Below are 27696 nucleotides of genomic sequence, written 5' to 3'. Positions count from 1 at the left end.
GTGTTTGACTGTATAAAGTAAAATACAAAGTATACAGAAGTCAATTATATTAGAATTCATTTATTAAAATATTAGAAAGACATATGATATAATTATGTGTCTGCTTCTTTAGTAATACATTAGATAAAAAGATCTGATTGGTTTCATAACTAATTTCAAAATAATAAGCATAAATAATATTTTATTATATCTGCATTAATTGAATTTCTTACGAACCTTCTGAATTCTACCCATGAACCCCAGGTTAAGAACTCTTGCTTATGGGATGAGACCAGGAGCATGGAGATCAGTTAGAAAACCAGTCCATATGGAGACAATGAAAAGTCTCAGTGGAGGTAGTATGACATGATCCTATGAGAGACTTTCTAATTATTATTAAAAATTAACTTTTTTTTTTTGAGTCGGAGTCTCACTCTGTCTCAGGCTAGAGTACAGTGGCACAGTCACAGCTATCACAGCCTCAACTGCTGGGCATCCTTCCGCCTCAGCCTTCCAAGTAGCTGGGACTATAGGCATGCCCCACCATGCCCAGCTAATTTTTTTATTTATTGTTGAGACAAGGTCTGGCTGTGTTGCCCAGGCTGGTCTCAAGCCCCTGGACTCAGGCAGTCCTCTTGCCTTGGCCTCCTGAAGTGCTGGGATTACGGGTGTGAGCCACTGCACTTGGCTAATATTTTTGTATTAGTAAAGAAATTTGTTTATATTATAGAAAAATTAGGCAATATAAATTTTAAAAAGAAAAAAATGGATTCTATGATAGTTTTTTAAAAATTTAAATAATACATATACTATCCTTGGTTTTTATTGCTACTTTATATAGGAACTTCTCTCATTAGTTTTATTTCAATGATAGTATCATTCCTTAATAGCTTTTCTTTTATTTTACAGGTTTTTGATTGGTCAAGGAGCACATGTAGGAGCTGTCAACAGTGAAGGAGACACACCTTTAGATATTGCTGAGGAAGAAGCAATGGAAGAGCTACTTCAAAATGAAGTTAATCGGCAAGGTAATACAAAAAGCAATATAACTTGAAAAACTTTTTTAAACTGTTATAAAAAAAATATGACACTTGACTTTTCCAGCAAGTTTTTGTTGACATTGATGGACAATCATAATTTGAGTGAAAAGAAAATCAGTTCAGCTTACAAAACAATATGTGTAGTATGATTTTATTTTTAAAAATACGTTTCTCAGTGGTATATCCTTTTAATATTTTTAAAGTTGAAAGAAGTATCACAAGTAGCAGTATCGGGCAAACAATTTTATGGAAGTAAAGTTTTGAAGCAAAGTAAAGCTGGAAAAGAAGATAGAAAGTGCATGGAATGGATGTGGCACATTGCAAAGTTAAATGGGCTGGTCAGGAAGGCCTCATTGATGATGGGTCATTTAAGCAGAGATATGAGTGAGATGAAGTAATGAGTCCTTGGATCTAGGGAAAGAGCATTTCAGACAGAGGGAACAATGTGTACAAGGATGAAAGAATGACACTTAGAGAAGCAGCAAGTAAACTAGCATTATTGGAGCAGGTAGAGCAAAGGAGGAAGCTGTTAGGAGATGAGGTTACGGAAGTAACAGGAGGCCATATCACTTAAGGCCTGTGAGTCTTAGGGAAGGACTTTGGCTTCTAATCTGAGTTAAATAGTAAACCAATGCAGGGACTGAGGCGGAGGATTGACAGGATGTGATGTACTTTTAAAAAGGATTTCTCTGACTGTTGTCTTGAGAATAGATTGTAGGAAGGCAAGGGCAGAAGTAGGAGAATAGTTAGGAAATAATTGCAATAATTTCAGCAAGATTAGGTGGTTTTGATTTGGGTGGTAGTAGACAAAGTGATGAGGTTGGATTATGGGAATATTTTGAAGGTGTGGCCAAGAGGATTATTGAGTGATTAGATATAGAGAGTGCAAAAAAGAAAAAGATATGAAAGATTCTAAGATTTTTGGTTTGAGCAACTGGATGGGTGAAGTTTCTATTTGAGATGTGAAATTATGAGAAGGGTAGGTTTTATAGGGAAATATTAGAGCTTCATTTTCAAACATGTTAAGTTTATTTTGCTTATTATACATCCAAGATGTTGAACATACAAGTCTAGAAAGAACTATAAGATGGGAATAAAAATTTGGGAGTTTATAGATGGAGAGTGATTGCCAGTGGATACAGAGTTTCTTCTAGGTGTGATGAATATTCTAAAATCAATTGTTATGATGGTTACATAACTTTGCCAATTTACTAAAAACCATTGAATTATGTAACTTTAAATCATATGTGAATTATACCTTAATAAAACTGTGTGTGTGTGTAGGAAGGGTGAAAGTAAATCAAGTGTCCATTGATGGATGAATGGATAAATAAGATGTGGTGTGTACATACAGTGGAATATCATTCAGCCTTAAGAAGGAAGAAAATCTAATATACACTAACCTTGAGGATGTTATTCTAAGTGACAATAAGCTAGTAGCAAAAAGACAATGTCGTATTATTCTACCTATATGAGAAACAAAAATAGTCAAATTCAGAGAGAAAATAGAATGATCACTGCCAGGGGCTGGCTGGGAGGAGGGGAAAATAGGAAGTTGTTGTTTAATGTGTTTAATGGGTACAGAGTGTCAGTTTTGCAGATGAAAAGAGTTCTGGAGATTGGGTGCAATGATATGAATGTTCTTAACATACTTAACATACTGAACTGTACACTTAAAATAGTTAAGATGGTAGGTTTTATGTTACGTATATTTTAGACAATTGAAAAATTTTTAAAATATATGTAGGAGATATGTAGTATATGTACGTGTCTATATGTAAAATTTTTGCTTGTGATTTTTATTATATGTCATTAGGTTTAAGCAGTGACCAAACAGGTATCATCCAGAGCTATGCTTTTTACTAAGGTTAAATGATAGAGGAAAGATATAGAATATTTATTTAGAGGGCTGACTCCTGCTGAAGTGTGCTTCATCAGAAAATAGAATCTAAGGATTAGAAAGTAGTAGAAGCTAAGTGTATTCCTTGAAAAAAGACTTGTATTCCTTGGTCTTAGGAAAATTCATAAGAAAATTCATAATGACTACTGATTTGCTTTTAAAAATTATCTTAAACACTAAAATGGAGAAAATATTTAAATACCTAAAATAGAATTGGGGCATTATAAAAAGTGATTGAAGACACCTACAGCCCAGGAGAGATAGGGCACATGTTAGAAAAGTAGCTATAAACTGGAACCTGGATAAGCACACAGAAGAACTTTTTACTGCCATATTTTAGACTCTGAAATCAGAGTCATGGGATCTTCAAGAGTTGAGGAGACTAAATAATAGTTGTAAAGCATCATAACCTAGAAAAAAGAGTATCTTCCCATTTTGTCCTGATGAGTGCCCAGATAGATAGCCAACAGTTTCCTGTCAAGCAATGGTAATTTTTTAAAATAAATATCTTTATCTGCTATATATCTGTTTAATAGTAGTAAGCAATTGTTCTGAACCAGAAGAAGCATGGAGTTGTGCCTCTTGCTTTTGGTTTCCTTGTATATAAAGGAAACTGTTAGCATAACTGTAAGCAGGGCTGATTTTTAATTGTAATGTTTCATTTAATATTGATTAATGTGCCAGCATTAGTCTATGAGTGCTGAGTTATTAACAACAGCAAAAAAGAATAAGGCAATCTTTGTTCTTAAGAGTCTTGCAGCCTAGCAGAACTGGCAAGTATGTAAAGAGTACTTCACTATACAGTATGCTATGTGCTAAAATATACAGAAACAGAATATTATGGGAGAACAGAAGCTATGAGTAATTGTTTGCAGTAATCAGAAAGGGTTTTCAGAGTGGGAATTTTTTTTGGCAAAAAAGGGAGCTGGTGGACAGAAAAGGCACAGCAGGCAGGAGTATCAGTGTGCACAAAACAAAACAAAAAAGGAATTGAAGACATACATGTCATATGCAGGTAATTCATTGGGACTGGAATGGAGATACAAAATTAGGATGGGTTTAGTAGGATGTGAGACCTGAAAAAAATAGGCTGAAGATAGTGAAGGACATCTATTTTGTAGGCATTGGATAGATACAACAAAGATCTCCAAGCAGTAAATTAATCCAGTTAGATTTGGGTTTTAGTAATAAAGCTGATGGCAACTAATAAAGGATGAAATAATATGTGGGATACATGGTAGCATGCATTCCTTGAAGAAGGCTCTTAAATTAATCCAGGTGGAAGATAAAAGCACAACTCTATTACATTTGAGACCAAGAACTGGTCTATCTTGAGGAAATGTTAGAAGTTTGGTGAAGAATTGATTGTAGAGTTGAAGGAAGAATTGGGGCCTATTTACTGAAGTTTTCAGCTGAAGAAGTGATGATTAGATGGCTTCATATTGGTAAAGGCTGAGATAAGGCAGAAACTGATTTAGGGAATATGTGAATATGTATTGAATTTGTCCTAAGGGACGTCCAGATGAGAGTGTTTGATGCACTCTTGGAACTTAGGACATGTCAAGATGTGAAAAATATACTTAGGAGAACAGTAGAAAGGGGGAATTCTGGGGACTAGGAGATGAGATGACCCTGGAAATGAAAACACTAATCATAGTAGTATAGTAGCTAACTCTTATTAAATGCTTATGTGCCAGGCGTTGAGTATAGGCTTCACATGTGTCACCTTATTTCACCCTCAGAGCAGTTCTATGAGGTTTATACTACTATAATCCCTTTTTTACACATGAGAAGATTGAGGCTTACTGATTTGCTCAAGTTCATACAGGTAGGAAGTAGAAGTGCTGTTAATACTGTCCTAAACTGTGCGACAGATACCTTGAGCCCACATTCTGCACCACTGTACCATACTACATTGTGTTAAGAATGCCTCCTAGAAAATGCTTCATTTTATACATATAAAGGGAATGCGTAAACTTATATAGCATAACTTAAATCCAAAAAACAGAAGTGTATAAGCGCATCTCTAATAGATTTTAATAATTATTTTTTAAAAAGCATCCTAAATGTATCTCTAGTGGTGATAAAATTTCTGTAATTATCTTGGTGTGAAAGTTATTATTAATATTTTTAAGTTATTTAATTCTTTTATTATTCTAGTGTATTTGATTAGTAATAGTTATGCTTAAGTAAATTACCTTTGTAAGTAATAATTGAAGAGTAGCTGAAAGTATTTATGACTTACATTTTAATGTGATTTATTTATCTAGGGACACAAACCAATTTTTGAATCTGTTAGCTGACCAAATTCCAATTTAATTCTATTTTTCTTACCTAAGAGATTTGTCTGCATTTCAGTCTCATTGTTACTACTTTTAAATCATCGTGACAAATGTTAGGCTCATTTCTTTATTATATCATGTCTAATTTAGTTTTATTATTTATTGTTTAAAAACCTTACAGTTACAGTAGATAGATTAAGGACCAATTAAATGCATTGTAAAAGTTTATTCCTGTTAGATCATAAAGCAAGGAAAGAGAAGCAGAATCATAGACTTAGAACTAGTAGTGCTTACTGTTGATCTAAACTCTTATTACATATATTAATTAATTTTCAGAACAACCCTATGGGGTAGGTACTATCATTGCTCCTATCTTATGAATGAAGAAACTAAAGCATAACAAAGATTAAGTGTCTTACCCAAGGTAATAAAGCTAGTAAGTGGTAGATAGGGATTCAAACCCAGCCAGTCTAGGTTCATTATATATGTTGTTAACCTATTATACTAAATCTAAAAAAGCATGGTTTTCTCTAGGTCACTAGCTGATTAGTCACAGGATTAAAATTAGAAAACAAGCCTCCTAATTATATTACAATGAGATGGTTTGTTTTTAAATTTTTGATGAACTAAGCAAGCAAGGTCTATATACTCTTTTTAAATTTTTATTTTAAATAATAGAGATGGAGTCTTATTATGTTGTCTGACTGGTCTCAAACTGCTGGACTCGAGCAGTCTTCCTGCCTCAGCCTCCCAAAATGCTGGGATTACAGGTGTGAGCCACCATGTCCAGCTGATATATACTCTAGTTAGTGGGTTTTTTCTTTTAAGAGTAAAAGAAGGGTTTTATAGAAAATTTTTAATTTTCTTAAACATAAGAAATCTTACTTCACATATGCTTTAATCTTGGACTGTTTTGGTTTTTACATATGAATCAGATATGAGCACAATTTGGAGGATAAAGAGGAGAGATAATTGCTTTGTGATTAGGCAAAGATAGCCTGAAATTAGATAAATACCGAACTATGAAGTAGAACAGTGAAAGACAATAAAAGTCAGAATACTAAGATGATAAAGACAGTAGGGCTAAAGATAATAAAAAGATACCTGTTTTAAAAAAATAAAGCATAATAAAATTAATACAAGTCACTTAGCAAAAAGTTTATTCTTAATGTATTATTACTATAGCTTTATAATTTTTAAAATAAAAACATTAGAGGACATATAACTTAAGTAGATTATCTTTTGGTGGGACGTTTTTGATATGTAAGATTAGCTTTACTATAGAAGTGGGGCATTTTATTTTTATAAAAATTGTAAAAGTTGTGTTTATTATGTATATAGTATATATAATTGTTTTCATAAAATCTATTTGGAAAATCTTATTGGAAGTTTTCTTCAAATGTAGTAATTAGATATTATAATCTAATTTGAAGATGACTTTTCCTGTACTTTTGTAATCTTGAAGTTTTAAAAATATTTCTGTATTATGGTCTGTTTTTTAAAAGTTGAACTTCAGTTGATTTACTCATCTTGGAAAAGTGGTAATTTGCCAAGCAGGCAAAATAAGGATCTATCTCACAATCCAGATAGAGGATAATAGCTTATGTGGCAGCACATACTGTCATGTACTTGGTGACCTATGTAGAGCGCTAGATGGTTAGGATACTGGGTAATGATAGAGGAGAAAGATTAGAGATGACATTAAAAATGCATTGGCATCAAGTCATAGAAGGCTTTGTCTGCCACATGAAAGAGCTCGAGCTTTGTTTTATAGGAGGTGAGCAGCCATTGACAAATTTTATGTAGAGAAGTGAGGTGATGGTGTTTTGTTTTTTTCCAGTTCAACAGTAGTGTGGGCAGTGAATTGGAAGTAAATGAGGCTGAATGAGTGGTACAGGCTGATAGCAGTAGGAGTCAGAGTGTTAAGACATAAGATGTGAATTTAGATAGTGACAGGGGCCATCTAGAGGACAGTCTATAGGTGGCAACTCAAAACTGGTAACTAATATGGTGGTATTTTAGTCAGGGACTCAGACAAATCCCAGAGTCCAAAACCTGGAGTCTGATGTCCAAAAGCAGGAGGAGAAAAGGTGCCACTCTTGAAGGGAGTACCTACCATCTGACAGGTACATCGTTAGGCACTCAGTACATATTAAATGGATGAGTGAAAATACGCGGACCAAACAGTCAGATATATGGATGTGGATTATAGGAGAGATCTTAGGTGAGATCTTCCTGCCTGGGTGAGTGCATGTGTGTGTCTTCTTGTTTTTATGTTTTATTCACACTCATAATTCATTAGTAAACTTTTACTGATTCCTTTACTTTGTATCAGGTATTCTGCCAAAAGCTGGGGATAGAAGATAAAAAGGCTCACAGGCTTGTAGACTAAGACAAATTGTAACTGCATTGTGGTATATGCTTTTTATTAAATAGGCAGTAGTGAAAGCCATAAGACAATATGAGATGATACAGGAATTTCAGGATTATCTTTTTTATTTTAATTTTTTCCCAAGATTTTGAGCTTTTTGAAGGTAGGTAGTATCCTATCCTATTCATTTTTGCATTCTTCTCACTTATATCACTTCAGCCTAGCACACTGCTTAATAAATGCTTTTAAATGAGTGGACATTTCTATAACATGAAAATTATAATAATCTAATGGTATGAAGAATGTATTTATTATGTTGGAGAAGACGTTTGGTAACGAAATAATCTGTTTTAAGGTATTTTAATTTTAGATAAGATAGGACCTCTACGTTGAAGTGTTCAGTAAGCATCTGTACCTACTAGACTAGCATTCACAGAACTGGTCAAGACAGTAGATAGAAATGTGAGACCTGTTCACATATAACCAGTAAAAAAAAATTTTTTTTAATGCTATACCTTGGAAAGTGTTGAAATTTTAAGAAAACAAAAGGAATAATCAGAAGTAAAAAGAAAACCAAAATAAAATTGTGGGGCAAAACCCAAATAGTAAGTAGAGAAAGTTAATAAAATGTTTTCATTATCCCCACATTTCTTTATTTAACCAACTTGTTATAAGAAGCCCATTTTTCAGAAATTAGTTTCACTTTTCATTTAAACTTGAAATGTTTTGGATAATTTTATTTTCCAACATAGAACACTTTATTAAGCAAAAATGAAAACAATTATTTTTATTTTATCAGGGGTTGATATAGAAGCTGCTAGAAAGGAAGAAGAACGGATAATGCTCAGAGATGCAAGACAGTGGCTGAACAGTGGTCATATAAATGATGTCCGGCATGCAAAATCTGGAGGCACAGCACTTCATGTTGCGGCTGCCAAAGGCTACACGGAAGTTTTAAAGTAAGTATTGTTTTTTACACAATTGTTTTCTACTTGGACTTGTTTTCTCTGTTTCATCGTTTCTTTTCTTAAATACCTACAAACGTTATTTTGAAACACCTTATAAAAGAGTTCTTTGAATGTCTTCAGAAAGAAAAAAGCTTTTGAATGTGATTGCTTCACTCTTCAATATTGTTTATTTGACTCTTGTTTTTATTCGTTGCAGTATACCAGTTAGTTGAATTTTAAGTGTCAGTCAACTATTTTATGTTACCTTTTGGACTAATTAATGTGAGTCATTTTGAGGTTCCCACATTGTCTGACTGGTTCCTGAGAATAACATCAATGCATATGAACATACCATCAAATTTTGAGAACTTGATTCTTACTAAATTTATTTACATGTAATTTATTTTATATATGGTTTTCTTTTTACTACTTGAGCACTGAAACTTAGTGCTATTAGCATAATATTAAATATTAGACCACAGGCAACCTGACTTTATAGGGCTATATGTTGATCAGCAAAGTTTTTTGGAACAAAGCTTCTTTATGTCATGATAATTTTTTTACTTGTATAATGCAAAAATGCTGGCAAATATATTTTAAAAGTTATTCAGTGCATAACTTTTGTTACATGTATGTGAAAAGAAATAAGAGTAGCCCTCAGCAAAATCTACTGCACCTTTTATGTTGCATAAAATCAACTTGGACTTCTAATATCAGTCTGTCTTTCTTTTTCTCTCTCATTGGTAAAATTGGTAAAGAATAAGTGGGACACCTATTCCCAAGTTTCTTCCTCTTTGCAATCTCTACGTGTAATTCAGTAATTTAGACCTTCTCCTAAGAATAGTACAATAGAATTGCCTTTAATTTGTTTCCTTGTCCATCTGTTTTTCTCTAATGCTATACTTTTCAAACAGACCATGAAATGAACTTAGTGAGTTGCCAACAGCATTTTTTTTAAAGAATAGAAAATATCAAAGAGTATTGTTTATAGTAAAGGTAAGAATTGTTTCTTAACACTCTTGTTTTTTTTACATTACTCATATTTGAAGCGGGGGACCCACAAAAAAGCCAGAATTATCTTTTGGAGGTCAAGCTCCTTGTAGTACATTTGGAATTTGTTCCTCTGGATCAAACGATCAATCAAGGTTTCATCTGGAAGTTCTAAGAAGGTTGTGTCACGATTTGTAGAAGAACGTCTTAAGTTGTGGCAAACAGGTGACTGGTTCTTTCACTATGACAATGCACCTGCCCACACTGTGCTGAGTGTTCAGCAGTTTTTAACCAAAACGACATGATCCCAGTGCCACTCTCCCTGTTCACCCGATCTTGCCCTGGGCAACTTTTTTTGTTGTTGTTTCCCTGGATGAAAAAAGACCTTAAAGGGAAACATTTTGCTGATGTAGAAGAGGTGAAATAAGGTGACTAAGTTTAAACATGTAAGAATAAATGCACAAATTTTTATAAATAAATTCCAGGGTTTTTTGGGTTTCCCACATGTATTAATACTGGGTTATATTGTGGAGTAGGTTTCTAGATAGCTTCCAAGTGACCTTTGTAGTTAGGCTATCCAAGCTTTTAAAATCCTTCTTTAAGGTTCTCAGTGGAGAGCAGGATAAATTGTAAACTCCTCAACTTAGCATATGAGATGCTTCATCATCTGGCCACTGTCTGCTCTTTTAAGCTAAGCCACCACCATTGTTCCTCAAGCATGCATCTATATCCACTTGACGTTCTATAATGGTGTCTTAATGTCTTGTTTCTGTCTAGATGCCTTTATTCATCATCTCTTCAACTTGGAAGCAAATTCTGTTCTTTGACTCAGTTCAAGGTTCTTAGCCATAAGAGAAAAAGTTCATTCATAATGAAGTGTAAATAGAGCTACAATGAGTTATCTTTTTTCATCTGTCATATTGGCAAAGATTAAAACCTTTGGGACACTGTTGGCAAGGTGTGGGAGAAAAGCACTCTTAAATTACTAGTGGAAAAATAAATGACAATTTAACAAATTTATCAAAGTAACAGCCTTTAGCTCAGTAATTCAGCCTCTAGGAATTTATTTTTAAACAGATACTTTCACCCACCTAGGATGTAAGGTATATGCTAGCAGCATTGTTTATAATAAGAGTAGGAGAATGACTTACTAAATTATGGTATTTTCTTTCACTAGAATACTCTGCAGCAATTAAAGCACGAATGAGAAATCTTACATATTGTTATAGAAAGAGCACTAGGATATATTATGAAATGTCAAAATCAAGGAAAACATATATCAATTAAAACAAGAATGAGAAATCTCATTACATATTGTTATGGAAAGAGTACTAGGATATATTATGAAATATCAAAATCAAGGATAACGTATATATCAATTAAAACAAGAATGAGAAATCTCATTACATATTGCTATGAAAAGAGCACTAAGATGTATTATGAAATGTTAAAATCAAGGATATATAAAATCAAGGATATATAAAATCAAGTATATATCATTTGTATTTATTTTTAAAGCTAAAATTATATTTGTGTATGTATGAAGCCTTTTTGTAAGGATCCAATAAGATTTAACAGAATGGTTATTTTGGAGAGAGTAAACTAGTTGACCAAAGGTCAGCAGTAGGAAAGTAACTTCCTTCTATATCTTTTAATTCTTTATCTTTGAATCTTGTGACTATATTATTTATTAAAGTAAAGAAATAAATAGAAATATGAAATGAAACTAAATAGGAGAGATCTGTTTCAAGTGTAACCTCCCACTCCCCCCCATCCCTATCCCCCAAGCACACACAGCGTTCAGTTTGATTTTGTTTCTTTGCCGTTTTGTGTTCCCATTGCCTCTCCATTACAGAACCTGTCTGTGAGGGTTGCTTTAGTTTTGTTCTCCACTAGAAGCTCCTTGAATTTAGTTACTGCCTCCCCCACCCCCCAAGTATTCTTGTAGGGTCTGGCTTGTAGAGTCATGTCTGTTGGAAAAATGTGTCTACCTTCGTTCTCCCTTTCCACACAGACTTCTAAATATTTATGATTTTATGTTGCTCAGATATTTAACGGTATTACAGTTCATGTTTTCTAATAGGGGATATATTTTTATTACCCTATATTCCAGTTTAATTCTGCTTCTGTAATAAAGTTTCTGATAATATGTATGTTAGTAGAGATATTTCCTTAAATATTTGGACTTACATCTGTTAGCCTTTTCCTTAGATCATGGCTCTTAAATATTGGTCCGTAGACAGGTGACAGTCTACAAGAGTCATATGTGAGACTTTTTAAAAATATATATTGACAGAGCCCCCATCCTCCAATATACTAATTAATTCAGTAGTACTGGAGTGGAGCTGGGGAATCCTTTTTTTTTAAAATAAAAACAAGACAAGATCCTCAGATGATTCTGCTATGGAGCCAGGATTGGAAGCAACTAATAAATATGGCTAGGAAATGCAGGATTAATTCTTAAATAAATGAAGGAGGATTATACATTAGCTATCACTACCACCTCCTGTAGTTAAAAAGAAGCCTTTCTCAAGCTCAGCCTCTTGGAAAGTAAGGTAAAGGCCAATTAAATTTCATGAGTTATATTTAGTATTTACCTGTGTGTGGGAGGCTATGGTATGTACAATGTATAGACCCATTCTTTGCTTTTGGTGAACTTAATAACTAAATAAAATAAAAGTTGATGTCGATATACAGTTAGGAGGGCATATAAATATAACTTACACAACTCTTTGCATTGTTTTAAAATGTATTTCTGTTTTCTAGCTTGTTAATGATTGGAGTGTCTGCTTTCTACTGCTACAGAAAAATAGATTTGACTTCTTGGAAATATGTGTTTTTCTTTATTTTATTCTTAACAGTCAGATTGTCATTTTCCTTTGAAAATTCCTCATGTAGATCATAAAGGTTTATGAAAACTTTCACAAACCATTTCCATACCTGCAGGGCTTATTACAAAATAAGCTTACTTGATTCCAGTATATTTTTAGAACACATTTAGCCTGAAATGACATATTATATGGACACCTCAAGATAGTCCCTGCAATAAATCAGTATTACATACAAATTATTCCATTAGTTATTAATCTTACATTGAAAAATTATGGGCTTTCCTGTGAAAATTTCACTTACAAGTCATATTAATGTGAATTAATTAGTGTTACACCAGACTATAAGACCTACAGTCATTTGGAGTTAATTAAAACTTCCTTTTAGAGCAATGACTCAAGATCCTCTTTTTCTGAGTGCTTTCTGAGAATAACTTTTTATTTGCCCCAGTTAATTCATTGAGGGGGGAAGGATGTGTACTCAGAAAAAAATAATATTGCAAATTTTGGTTAAACTGCATGGGTATGAAACTGTTGATCATGTTGATTCATTTCTAGATTTTCATGATTATCTAATTCACTATAATTTCTTTAGGCTTTTAATACAGGCAGGCTATGATGTTAATATTAAAGATTATGATGGCTGGACACCTCTTCATGCTGCAGCTCATTGGGGTAAAGAAGAAGCATGTCGAATTTTAGTGGACAATCTTTGTGACATGGAAATGGTCAACAAAGTGGTAGGTCTTTTAAATGTATTTTAAATATTGTAACTTTTAGAAATACTGTTTTAGTCTCAAAAGACTAAAAGTGTAAGTTATATTATTGTATTTTTAATCAGCTGTAGAAAACTTTTTTTTCAGTCAATTGACTTTTTAATGGTTTAGGTCTTTTCAGCTCCTTATGAGGTAGTTATAGCCTTGATCTGCAAAAAAAGAAGTATTACTCTTTTAGTAATCATATTACCATACGTGTATAGTAGATTTGGGTACTTGCATTGATATTCTTAGTAATTTATAAATTAAAAAAATTTTGCATTTCTATCGAATGTTTTCTGCCATCACTTTGAGTTGGAATATGTGTAGAAAGGTGTTTCTAATTCTTTAGCTGATAGTCTTCTTAGCTTTCTTATAGTAGTTCTTTAAGTGACATCATAGTGAGTTCTTACAGCAGGTAAGGATAGTAAAAACCATAAAGTTTTACACCAAATAAGATCATTGAGATGCAACATGCAGTCTCCTAGTTTTGCAGATGAGAAAATAGTTTAATGAGGTAAATTATTTACTTAATATCACACTTAGGTAGAAGGAAGAAGGGAACAAATGCCATACACATGTCTTTCACAAAATCACGAGAAGTTCCCTATTATCAATTTTCTTGTTAGATTAGACTTCTTTCCTCTGCGCCCTTTCGGTCACTAACCAGTGTCACCAGTATTCCTGCTAGTCCCTTCCCACTTCATATTGGGTAGACGATAAGAATCACGAATCTTCTCTAATGAGCTTAATTATACTTAACTTCCAGAGACTGCTCCTTGTATATTGTATTTTATAGGATAATGTAGTAGATTACTTAGCAGAGCTTCACAGAATGATCTCAGTTTTATTCAAAACAGGGCCATCTAATTCTGTTATGTTCTTTAATTTGGGTGCTAATGCTGGTTGCTGGTAACTGCAGTTTCTAATGGGTGAGCCACAAAAGGAAGAGAGTAAATATGACCTACCATATGCCCAAGATTTGCCCATGGGTAAATAAATGGTTGGAAGTTTAGGGGAGTGGTGCAGATTTGTGTCCTAATTGCTGACATAAAGAAATAAAGAAGCCTTGTGAATTCCTTTGCTGTTTTCTGGAATAGAGTCATATATTTATATTTTTTTCATTAACTGATTTAAAAATATATTTTATGTAAGAAATGTGCAGACAAGCAAATCATAGGAAGTGGTAAAAGTTCCAGAAAGTTGGAACAGGTGTGGTTGCTCATTCTGTAACTCCAGCATTTTGGGAGGCCAAGGTGGGGGATTTCTTGAGACTAAGAGTTCAAGACCAGCCCGGGAAACATAGTGAGACCTCACTTCTGCAACAAAAAAAAAATTAGCCAGATGGATTGGTATGTGCCTGTAGTCCCAGCTACTTGAGAGACTGAGGCAGGAAGATTGCTTGAGTCCAGGAGTTCAAGGCTACCTGGGAGACCCTGTCTCTATTTAAAAATTTTTAAAAAGGCATCCACTGGACACAGTGGCTCATGCCTATAATCCCAGCACTTTGGGAGGCAAAGACAGGAGGATTGCTTGAGCCCAGTAGCTAAAGACCAGCCTGAACAACATAGTGAGACCTTGTCTCTACAAAATAATAAAAAATTAGTTGGACATGATGGTGCATGCATGTAGCCCTAGCTACTCAGGAGACTGAGGTAGAAAGATCGCCTGAGCTCAGGAAGTCAGGACTGCACTGAGCTGTAATTATACAGCTGCACTCCAGCCTAGGTAACAGAGTGAGACCCTGACTCAAAAATAAATAAATAAATAAAAACATTTGTTAATGGTGAGGGGCTGCATAATGTAAATAGCTTTCCAAAGGCCTTTATGCCATAAATATGCCCAAATGCAAGCCTTTTTTGGGAGAACTTGTGTAATAATGAAAGATTTTTATGACTTTTGTCTTGATTTTGAAATTTTTAATAATTTTATGATTAGCATCTATGAATTAGGCTGTCTGCTCTGTTTATTGGCACATTATGAAATAACATGACATATTTTATAATTAAATAAATTAAATACTTTGTCTTAATTTTTAAAGTTCTACTGGTATGAATTTACTTTGTCATTTGATACCTTTTTTTTAGTACTTTTGTATGGAAGATATTTACTAAATTTAAAAAAATGATACCAAAGAAATGCACTTAAGCTACCATCAGAGTTTACATGGATTTTTTAGTAATAGAAAACATGATTTGGGGAAACAATATGTAATATATTAAATGTAACAATTCATATAGAGGATTTGAAAATTTTTCCATATGGAAGTGGAGAAAATGCTCTAAATATAAACATTGAGAGATTTTTGGGCTAATTTCCTTAACTTATTTACAAACTGTAAAACATTTGGTATCATTGTAATTCATCATGTTATGTGATGAAGAATTTAAATATAAAGGTTTTTATTTTGCTTCCTTAGTTTATTAAAAAAATTTTACTAGAATGTACTTTAAGTATTGTTCCTTCTTAAGTATTGACTAGGATACTTTTCTGGTTGTAATTTTTCTTAATGCATTAATATAATTATTAGAAGATAAATTTTTTGCTTGATACGAGTCATTGTAAAGATTTAAATGAGTAACAAGCTGTTGCTGTTAGTAATGGGCACAAAGATTTTTTTTTTTACCGTAATTCTGTCTGAGCTTATTTTTATTTCCAATAAAAACAAAATGAAATATCAGAGCAGTAGTGACCTAAATTCTCTTCCCACTTTCCCTTCATTACCTGCATAACCTTAAGCAAATACCATACACTCCAAAAGACTGGGTTTCCTCATCTGTGCAATGGGAATCATAATAATACTTGTCTCAACTACTTCACGGGTTGTTGTAATGATGAAGAGAGATAATACCTGCAAACATAATTCAGTTAGAATAAGTGAGTACAGAATAATGAAGAGACTAGAAAGTTAGACTTAACAATATTTCTACTGTGTGTATCTGTGGCTCTGGTAATTTATAGATGTATCAAACTGATTTTCTTAAGCAGTCAGGTTTTTTTCTTGTAAGCTAGTTCTCTTGACATACCTCAGCATTGTGTCCTCCTCAATTGTTTCCTGGTTGCCTTGAGTGACTCTGCTTATATACCATACTACATTTGTATTTCATTAGTGAAGCACAGTAACCTTATGGTAGTTAAGAATCAAATAATGAGCCGGGCTCGGTGGCTCAGCCTGTAATCCCACGCCTTTGGGAGGCTGAGGTGAATTGATTACCTGAGCCCGCGGGTTCGAGACCTGCCTGGGCAGGCGAGACCTCATCTCTACAATAAATCAAAAAATTAGCCAGGCGTGGTAGCGCGCGCCTGTAATTCCGGCTACTCGGAAGGCTGAGGCGGAAGGATCGCTAGAGCCCAGCAGGTCAAGGCTGCGGTGACCGGGAACGGCCATTGCACTCCAGTCTGGGCGACAGAGTGAGACTCCAACTCAAAAAAAAAGAATCAAATGATGTTCATAACATTACAATTGTTAGCTTTCTAACTGCCCTACAGATTGTTTAAAGAGCATGTCTAAGTTATCAAGTTAAGTTGATGGGTGTATTTTTTTTTTATTAGAAATTCTTCTGTTTATAGCCCACATTTTACTCTAGTTTTTATTCTCTGTCAGCTGCTGTTTACAAAATAAACTCATTTATCAAGGGAGAACATGAAAAGGTTAGTAAGGTGATCCCATTTGATTGTTAAAAAGGAAAATTTCTTGATGATTAAAATAACCTCATCACATTTAACTCCTTCAGAAATTAAACCGTACAAAAATTTTCATGATGGGTTATTTTATTCATAAAAAGGATTGATAAATGCTTAAAATAGTACTTAAAAGAAGTCAGTGAGTTATTATTTCTACATAGTAATGTGATCTTGAACACAATTTAAAAGTATAGCATTGGTAACATTTTAGAACAAATTATGTGGAGTAGATATAGTGAGACTGGAATTAACATGTATTGCTACTCAAAAGGGTACTTTAAAATTTTGAGCCAGTTATTTTTTATTTATTTGTTTTTCCATCTACTTTCTCGGTTATAGAGCCAGTTATTTTATTACGAAGCAATTTATTCTTCAGGAATTCAATTCTTAGCTTTTAATAATTAAGTTGAAGTGAGAGAAAAGTTTATTAAACCTAAATCTTTTTGTCTTGGACTGGGTAGAGACAGATAGATTGATTGCTTCTTAAATTCCTACTGAAGAATTGAAGCAAGAAAAGATAAATACAAGAAATGTTTTTAAATCTTGTAAATCTTAAATACACACTCTCCTCTTTTGAAAAAGCATTATACTTTTAAGATGTATTTCATAAGCCATACCTTTTAATTTGTTAACAGACTATGGGAAAACTAGCTCAGATGTTGGGTAGCTTATAGTTTGTTTTATAATATTTGGAAATTAGCTCCTTTCTGAGTAGATGTTAATATCCTAATATTGACATGGAATTGAGGGTTGTAATTTGTTTTTAAGTTGAAAAATTAGTGTGATTTTAGAAGCCATTATTATCTATCCATTCTGACTTTGCTGTGGATGTGGAAATATTGTTGGGAAAGAAATTTGAACTTCCTTTCAGAAAGATATTTTTCTAGTTTAAAACAGAACTTTTTCTGAAAAAGGATCATACACTGGACAACATGTAAGGAACAATATATGCTAAATAATGAACCTTTGGTATACTGGAAGTTTTTACCTGTAAGTTTATTATAAGTACTATTGACAGATGTTCATCTGGACTAGTTTTTAAAACTAAACCATACTTGTGGCTGGCTAAATGATAAATAGTTTAGAAATATATATTTATTTTATTACTCTATGAATAATTTAAGTTTTAGGGAGTTATCAAAAATAAATAAGACCATAGAAGGTTAAATTACCCAGTAATTTCACTCCTTGCTGTATATCCGAGAAATTGAAAACAGGTGTCCATTCAAAAACTTGTACATGAGTATTTCTAGAAGCATTGTGTATTATAGGCAAAAGCAAATGTCCGACTGATGACTAGATTAGCAAAATGAATCTTCCTTCAATGGAAGATTCATTAATAAAAAGGAATGAAGTAATGATACATGCTACAACAATGATGGCCTTAAAAACATGCAGAGTAAAAGAAGCCAGTCACAAAGGACAACATATTGTGTGCTTGAATTTATGAGATTTGCCAGCATAGGCAAATCTATAGAGAGAGGAAGTAGAGTAGTGGTTGCCTTGAACTAGGGGGGAGCATTGGACAATAGAGGCAGGGGGTGATTGATAAAGAATATGTTCTTTCTTTTTGGGTGGATAAAAGTGTTCTAAAATTGATTATTATACTTAAAACCATTGAATTGTGTACTGTAAGTGGGTGATTTGTATGGTATGTGAATTATATCTCAATAAAGCTGTTACCACAAAAATAAATATGGGGAGATGTTCTCACCTTCTCTCTCACGTGGATTTTTCATACATCCCCTTAGAGATGTATGTATTATGTTGCTAGTAACCACCATAAAAAATGTTATCTAACTTCTTTCTATATAATTATACAGGGTTGCCGAAGGCTTTAAATGATTATTGACCTTTTACCATCACCATGTCCCTTGTTTCCTTCCTAGGGCCAAACAGCCTTTGATGTAGCAGATGAAGACATTTTAGGATATTTAGAAGAGTTGCAAAAGAAACAAAATCTGGTATGTTTGATGACTGTCTAGAAATAATATTACTGAATTCTCTCAATAGCTTTGAATTTCAGACAGTTAGAAAAGCATTCTTGTGATGTTTTGTCCTTTTTGATTTTAAGTTATTCCTAGCAATCAAACTAAATGACAGTGAAGGAAAATAAAGGGGTGGTGGTGATGTGTAGCCTTTTCTGTTGCTTATCCTTATTTCTGTTGCCTCATACTTATGTAATATGTATGTTTTCAATCATGCTTTTATAATTTCATAAGAAAGTTTTGCTTAAAAGGTGGAGACCATAAAATCTCATATTTCTGATAGGTAGCCCTAAATAAGCAAGGAGTTATGTAAATAGGAAAGTTTTTTAAAGTAAAATATCATCAGCCATCATAAGTGGCTAGTGGACCTTGACTTTTTCAGTAAACTCAAATTGTAAGGAATCTAAACAATCCAACTTAGTACTGCATGGAGCTTTTTAATTGTACTGTGTAAACTAATTTTTTTACTAATATTATTTTAATAATATTCTTATTCTTGCTTTGCATAACTTTGTATAAAGCTCCATAGTGAAAAACGGGATAAGAAATCTCCACTAATTGAATCAACAGCAAATATGGACAATAATCAGTCACAGAAGACCTTTAAAAAGTGAGTAAAATATTCAAGTAGGTTTTCTTATTGTTATGAATGAGTTGACATGATGGCCACAGGCAAATAGGCATGAATATTGTGGCAAAAAACTAACGTATTTTAATCTTTCTTGTTTGTAATCATTTAAAGACGATTTTCCTTTCACAGCAAAGAGACATTGATTATTGAACCAGAGAAAAATGCATCTCGTATTGAATCTCTGGAACAAGAAAAGGTTGATGAAGAAGAAGAAGGAAAGAAAGATGAATCTAGCTGTTCTAGTGAAGAAGATGAGGAAGATGATTCAGAATCAGAAGCTGAAACAGGTAAAATTTAAAGGATAAATGCATTTTCATGGAATTTGTTGCAATGTAAGTAAAGCAAAATCAGGTTTAATTTTTAAATTTTTCAGACTGATTTGCTCTTTGTGCAGATACCTTCCAATTCAGGAAATTACTTTTCAGTGAATATTAGAAGCTTTCTTGTAGTTGTGAATTTATTGTTCTCTAATTATATGGAGACTTTGGTTTACCTCTGCATTTTGCCAGAGGCTTCTAAGACTCCACTAGGGTGGTACAGACAGGTTGCAAGTAGATTCTTAGCAATTCAAGCATTCTCTTGCTTTCTGAGGTCAAAAGTTCAGGAATCTGGTCCTAGCAGCCTCCCAAATTTTCCCTAACAAATGGTGAAGTAGGGACTGAATCAGGATACTTTTCAGTGAGGGTATGGGGAAATGTGCTTTGTCTTGAGAAACTCTAAAGATACAGAAAAGCATAATAAACATTCATATTCCAGCTACCAAGATTAAAACTTAACAGCTGTTTGCATTTAGTCATATTCAAGATTTTTAATAAACTTAAAACAATTTCAGTGGTCTTTTTTAGCCACTCTCCTTAGACGGCTTCCCTTTCCTCCCTAAAAGCAATCATTATTGTAATTTTTTTCTATAATCTTCTAGTCAATTTTTTATTATTTTTTATGCACATTTGTAAGTAACATTGTAAATATTATAACGTGTTTTTATTTTCATACTCTGGGAATTATTGTACATCTTGGATTCTTCATTCAAAAGTTATATTTTTGCATTTGTCCATAAATCTATTATAACTTTATCTCCATAATTTATTTCTTTAGCTCTTGTATGGTATTTAAAAAATATATCCATTTCCCTTCTGATGGACTTTACCCTATTCCTGTGTTTTAAATAATGCTGTGGTGTTGATGCTTCCTTTGTATATTTGCAAGAGATTCTCTGATGCACCTAGAAATTGAATTATTGTTTCCTTGGAGTTGGAGTCTCACTCTGTCACCCATGCTGGAGTATAGTTATGCTCACGGCCCAAAGCCTCGACCTGCTGGGCTCAGGTGATCTTTCCAGCTCAGCCTTCCAAGAAGCTGGAACTGTAGGCACACACCACCACACCCGGCTAATTTTTTTAAAAATTCATTGTAGAGATGAGGTCTCACCAAGTTGTCCAGGCTGATCTCGACCCCCTGGGCTCAGGTAATCCTCTCTCCATGGCTTCCCAAGGTGTTGGAATTACAGGTGTGAGCCACCACCCCTAGTCAAAATCGACTTACTGAGTCATTGGTATATACATTTTCAGTTGTCATCAGTGCCAAATTGCTTTACAAAGCCATTGTAGCAACTTATATTCCTTTTCTTTTTACTATCAAGTATCTCATTTCTGTGTTTTTTTCTTCAGTTCATGTTTTTATAGATTTTGTTTACCATATTGCTTTTATTAAATAATATTTAGATTATTTTCTTAATCTGTATCGTGTAGTCGCTTAAAACTTTTGAATGACATGAGACACCAATATTACCAATTTTGAGTTAACTTGGCATTTTAATATATGAATTTGTCAGAGAAAGTATTCCACTTCCATTAAGATTTTTGGTCATTGGAAAAACTGTCATCATTATCAGTTCAGTGGGCATTGGTAAATACAAATGGAGTCCTAGGATTTTTTGGAATCTCTGTTTCCTTTGGGCACACAACAACACTTTTGAATCATTGTATTTTTACTCACTTAGCAAAATATTTCCTCTAGGAAAATGTGAAAAGCTAAAGTTTCCTAAATAAACAGATCAAGATACTGATAATTGTTTTTCATTAAAAAGCAAGATGTTAAAGAGATGTAGGCTACCTTTGTTGCCCAGGTGATATGTTTTGGATGCTTTTATTTTCTGGAGGATTACTAATCCGAAAAGTAAAGTATTTGTAATACACAAAAAATTTGTGAAATACATTAATGGCTAAATTCCAGTCACTTAGGAATTTAAATTTTTCTTCATTGCTCTCACATTGTTGGTCTAGTGACTCAACATACCCTTTTCCTTGGTGAGATAGTCATATGGGTAACGTTGGAAGCTAGAGTAATAGGTAGTCAGTGAATGATGTAATGTATTTGTATTACAAGCTAATTTAAAATTACTTTTTTTGATTTTTAATTTTGAAGATGGTGGAGTACAATTTAGGGTTAGGTATACAAATATTCATTATGTAGGTACCCTTGTTGATGAGGTGTCGTGTTTTCCCCCCTCCCCCCCACTCCCAGCAGTTTCCCACTACTGCCAATCCCTTTCTTATAGTATTATAATTGTTCAAGTTCTGCTTATGAGTGAGAACATGTGGTACTCAGTTCTTTGTTTCTGTGATAGATCACTCGGTATTATAGCCTCTAAGTCCATCCAGGTTGCTTCGAAGTTCATAATTTTGTCCTTCTTTATGACTGTGTAATATTCCATTGTGTGTATGTGCCACATTTTTTTATCGTCTTCTTTCTATGGGCAGCACAGTTGGTTCCATGTTTTTGCTATTTTAATAATGCTGCAATAAACATGCATGTGCCAGGTATCTTATTCATAGAGTAATTTGAATTCCTCCGGGTATATTCCCAGTAAGGGGATTGCAGGGTTGTATGGAAGGTCAATTTTTAGATTTTTTAGGAATCACCAAATTGTTTTCCACAGAAGTTGTACTAGTTTACAATCCCACCAAGAGTGTAAGAAGTGTTTCCTTTTCCCCACATCCTTTCCAGTATCTGTTGTTTTTTGAGTTATTGATGATGTTCATCCTGACTGGAGTTAATTTAAAATATTTCTAATTATAAAAGCAAATTGTATGAGAATCAGCATGCATAGTGTTTAAAAACATGGATAGTTCATGCCTACAATTGTATATGTCAGTAGTATATTTAATCCCCAAATTTTCATCTGTAATGTTAGGATAATAACTACTTTCTATGAATATTTATATAACATTCAGTTGTTTTGTAATGTGTTAACTTTCATATAATAATTATATAAAACTCAACTTTATTAATTTAAATATTACCCAATGTGCATGTTACCTAATATTACTTAACTGAAATTTGTGCTGTTTCTCTTTTGGATTTTATAAAACTTGACAGATAAAATAGTGGCATTGACATTTAAATTGACCTAGATACTTTTGCAAATATTTAACGTTATTTGTATGTATTTAATGTCCTCTCTGAGAGACATGCCTTGTCTCCCAGTCTATAGTTATGTCACTACAGATTAAACTGTATGCATATGGGCACAAGAAAGCCAAAACCGGTACCTAGATTTTCTAACTCACATGTCAAATCTTTTACTACTTAAGTAGTAGGATTTAAGGACTAGAAGTACAAACATCTCTTTCACAGATTTCTAGGGTTTTGTTAACTACTTTTTTTCTTAGTTGGCCCTTCTGTACAGTTTATTCTTCAATGTTAGGCACTAAGAAGTTGTTAAAAATAAAAGATTTAATTTTTGGCCAGTTTTACCACTAACTTACACTCATTGACATCTTTTCTTGAATGTAAAACCAGAAAATTAGACTATATGACTTGGATAGTTATTTAAACTCTACTGTTCTATTAAATATAGCAAGTTGCTATCGAATTGCATTGTGTTAGTTCCCTATTTGGAATGTAAATGTACGCTTGCCCTCAGCTTAGTTTCTCACTGAGCTAACTTTAAATGTTCTTATGAAGCGTTGTACTATGATAATTTTGTTCTTCCTGTTGCTAGTGGTCGGTTGTGCCAGGAAAATTTGACTCTTTCTCAAGAATTAATCCATGTAAATTCTGTGTGGTTCCTTCCCTCTCACTTTTAATATCAACTAGTCTTTATAAAACTTTATTTGGCAAGCTTGAGAAAGCAGCCATTTCCCTCCTGAGCTACAGCTTGATTTGACAATTTCTAATCCATTTCTTTTTTCTACTTTTTGTAAGGTTATTTCCTTGGAAAACTATTTGCAATAAAATAACTATATTGCCAAAGTTGTTTTAAATTAATTATTTACCAAACTGGGTTTTCTTCAGTATTCTTTCTCTTCTCATAAAGCAAATAAAAATAAGAGCTCAACCAAAAGTTTTCATTGCCTTTCAAGCAATCTATAAATTTGAAGCCTAGCTGAGGGAATGAGAACGGGAAAGTACATTTTTCTTTTAGGTTTTTTCCTTCTAGGACTTGAAATTTTCATTCATCATTGAAACCAAATGGATAGAAGAACTTCAACAATATTAACAATGTTGATAAACTGGATGGTGGTACATGGGGTTTATTTTATTTATTACTTATTTCTCCTACTAGACTATAAATTCCATGCAGTGAAGGCAATTTGTCTTTTCATTGACTGATATATCCCCAGTATCTAGGACAGTGCTTGAATAATGGAGACACTTAATAAATGGTTGTTGGCTGACTCATCCACATTTAGGTGGATATTTTCCAGGATGATGATGTTGTGTCCATTTGTCTTTAGATTTTTTTAGTAATGGAAAGGTGTATTCTGTGGGACATTTAACCATACTGTTTGACAGGAATATAAGCTGATTATTAACAAAAGCACTTTTAGATTTCCTAGAATATAGAGGAGTAATCAGTTTTAGGTCAGCAGTAATAGTTGCTTATCCATTATAAAATTGCATTGTTAATTGTTTTAGTTATATTGCATTCATGCATTCAAATTTTAAATCTTAATTATTTTTCTTAATTTTAAAAGTACAGAAGACAAGTTTTATTTGTGTTTTTTATTCTCAAACTTTTTTGTCTTTCATGTTATCTTAAGTATTACTTTAGTGTATACGTTGAGATATTTCTAGAAACTCCTTGAAAAATCCACTTGTGAAAAGCGATAGCAGTAGGGAAATACTTCTAATTAACGAAACCTTAAACAAGAATAGAATATAAAATGATATTTTTTCCAGCCATTGAAACCAAATTCTTCTAGAATCTTCACTCTTAATTTTTTGTTTGTTTTAATAGATAAAACAAAACCTATGGCTTCCGTAACTAATGCCAACACTTCTAGTACACAAGCAGCTCCTGTAGCTGTTACAGCACCTGCTGTGTCATCAGGTCAGGCAACACCTACATCACCTATTAAAAAGGTAAGCCAAAAATCGTGTTTGCTAAAAACACATATATTCTACTTAAATGCCACTTGAACTAACTCATTACAACAACTGTGAATTTTTAGTTTATTTCAAAAATATTTAAGGTTTTAGGATAAAATAATATTTTTCTGTTTCTAATTTGACTGAGATTTTCTCTGAATCATGTCTTTTTTTATCCTCTTGCAATAGTTTATAAATATAATAGTTAAAAGTAAGTAACAAAGATAAATATTTTTATAATATTATAACCAATTATTGTAGTAGTTTTTGTTTCTATTGAACTTTTGAGAAACCCAAGTTTTATGTCCTTTATTTCTGTTAAGTACAGGTGTGTGTTGATAATTTCATACATGAATAAGTAAGGCACAAAAAGTATAGCCACAAGTTAATGGGATAATTAGAATCTAGATTTGTGACTCATAGTCCAAAACCCTAGGCATGCAACTATCCTGTGCCATTTTGAGCATGATCTCTGAAGTCAGGTGAACCAGGGATTAGTTCCTGACCCCACCTCTTGTTTTTTGTTGTCTTGTTATGAAAGATAGCAAGTCACTTATTATCTATCACAACACACAAAAAAAGAGAAATAAGGTTGATTTTCTAAGAATTGATTGACAGAGCCTGACCAGTAACTAAGTATGCTCCCAAAATGTTAGTTTCATTTCTTCCTCCTTTCCCTTTTTCTGTTCTCCATCCCTATTGCCTCATCTCTCCACCAAAGCAATGTTTTCCAACTAGCGTATTGATCTTTTTAAAGGCTTTCCTTTTCCCTTTTTCTCTAGACCCTGTCCTGCCCTTCTCTTAACCCAAATACAGATTAAGGACTTTTTCTTGACCTACTGGTCTCTTTAAAGTTTTCCTCACCTTATTTATCTTAAATGAGTATACTAATTTCTCTTTCTGTGTTCTTGCTTATGTACACACATAAATGCACGCACACACACACACAGAGTTATGTTTATTTATGCCAAACTCTTTAAGAATTGATTATAGTCATCATAACAGTATGTCAGTATGTATCTTTTAAGTACAAAACGTCCTTTATTCCCACAAGGAGAGGTAATCGCACTTAGGAAATTTAACTTTTCTATAGTACTGTTATTTATGTTAACTAATATTCATACTCAGATTTTCTTAATTGTCCTTCTAGTAATGTCTTTTAACTGTATGTTTTTTAAAATCTAGGGTTCATTCAAGAATTTTACATTGTATAGTTTTCATATCTCTGCTTTTATACCTCTTATTTTGTTGCTTGACTGACATTTGTTTTGTATGGGTTTAAGAACTGATTTTAAATCCTCATGGTGTTTCTGTTGTGTTGTCAGTTTTGCTAATATTTGTTTTTGACTTGAGGTTGTTAAAATGTAGATTTTTTTTGAAATCATAAATGAAATAATTTTTTTTCTAAATTCACACTTTTAGTGAAAATTTACCTCTAAAACTCTTCCTGAGGAAAACAACAATGCAAATTCTTAGAGGTAGAAATGTGTGCATTTTATTGGTATGGGTTTGAATATCAAGAAACTATATGAGTGAGTTATCTTACCTTATGTATTCAAAAGCTAAGGACTTCTTGAATTCAGTTAGAATTCATGTTCATATTGTCACAATTACATGTACTTTAATATGAATTCTCTAAAAGCAGTTTGTCTGCAGAATTTTGAAGACTGTTAACATGGTATAGCATCATCATGATTTTACTTCTAGAACCCCTTTGTACTTCTTCAGTGAATACTGACTTTGTACCTGCATCTTTAGCTCTTTTGATCTGTTGGGAATGTAGGATGATCATAAATTCCCAGACACTTTATCTCCCTAGAATTTGGGGCAAGAAACTGGCTATCTTAGGTATTTGACTAAGCAATTCCTTTCCTACTATAGTCTAATAAATACAATAGACTTTCTGTATCCAATTTTCTTTTTTCAAGTGTAACCCCAGATTTGTAGCAATTTACTTCTCAATTTTTATCTAATGCTCTAACTGAAAGTAAATACATCATACCTCTATTAGCTTAGTGGGCCAGTGACTCCTTTGCTATTAAGTTCTTATTCAAAATCACTTTTGATTCTTTAAATTAGTGTAATGACAACATCTGCATTTAAATTTGCATATTTAGAAACTATTCTGAATTTCAAGCATCATAACTTACTTTGAAAATTATATTGTTTCAGTCTTTGTTCTTAAGGTTTTGTAATCAAATTTTATTTCAAGCAATAAAGTCATGATGTGCTAAAATTTTGAAATACTATTTTTAGTGAGGGGGTACGTCTGATCAGTATTGTATAATTTTTAAAACCTGTTGTTCTGTTCAGTGAAATCTGTACTTTCTCTAATTTAGCATTTTTTTCAAGATTTTACTTGTAACTTTAAAGACCTAACATTAAAAATTTCCTTAAACAAGTTGTTAATTTGTAATTGCATCTTAAAAGCAATTAAGAGTTCTGTTTTTAGGCTCACGGTCATTACTTTGCTTCTAATATCTAGACAGTTATCTTAAGTTTTCCAGCTTCAGCCACCAATACATTAACTGTGTATATGCACACGTGCTCATGGCAAAATAAATCATAAAAAAGGAAGTACACAAAACATTACTAAATGTCACTTATTTTCTATTAGTAACTCAAGAGTAACTATGACAAAAGATAGATATATTACTTTAAATGATCTAGCCTTAATTTCTTAATTCTTCAGCTGAAGTTAATGAATATTTCTGTGGCAACAAAATAAAAAATTAGGCTGGTGATTGTATAGATGTCTGTAAAACCACCAGGGTCTTTTTGTGTGTGTGCTTTAATTTGTTAACAGTAAGTTTATATAACTCTCTAGTGAAAATAAATATTGTTGGCATCTCTAAAAGAGGTGACCTATTCTGTTGTATGAGTATATCTCCCAATAAAAATGTAAATTACATTTTCTTTACAGGATGG

At 32.9% G+C, this 27696-nt stretch overlaps 1 protein-coding gene across 4 annotated transcripts in view; it reads left to right on the top strand.

The window, feature by feature from the left end:
• The window catches only part of PPP1R12A (protein phosphatase 1 regulatory subunit 12A), a 156156-nt gene that overhangs the window by 82678 nt on the left and 45782 nt on the right, over positions 1-27696 (top strand). For all 4 annotated transcript variants that reach the window (XM_008056230.2, XM_021711434.1, XM_008056229.2 and 1 more), the window contains exons 3-9: positions 889-1007; positions 8372-8531; positions 12933-13077; positions 18666-18740; positions 19286-19374; positions 19525-19682; positions 24638-24762. In XM_008056230.2, coding sequence (XP_008054421.1) covers positions 889-1007; positions 8372-8531; positions 12933-13077; positions 18666-18740; positions 19286-19374; positions 19525-19682; positions 24638-24762 — 871 coding nt within the window. The remainder of the gene's footprint in view (positions 1-888; positions 1008-8371; positions 8532-12932; positions 13078-18665; positions 18741-19285; positions 19375-19524; positions 19683-24637; positions 24763-27696) is intronic.

This window comes from Carlito syrichta, unplaced genomic scaffold (genome assembly GCF_000164805.1).
Source record: "Carlito syrichta isolate Samal-C Ts95f unplaced genomic scaffold, Tarsius_syrichta-2.0.1 Scaffold302292, whole genome shotgun sequence".
Classification (NCBI taxonomy): domain Eukaryota; kingdom Metazoa; phylum Chordata; class Mammalia; order Primates; family Tarsiidae; genus Carlito; species Carlito syrichta.
The sequence above is the reverse complement of the archived record's forward strand: the minus strand, read 5'-3'. Positions and strand labels throughout refer to the sequence as shown.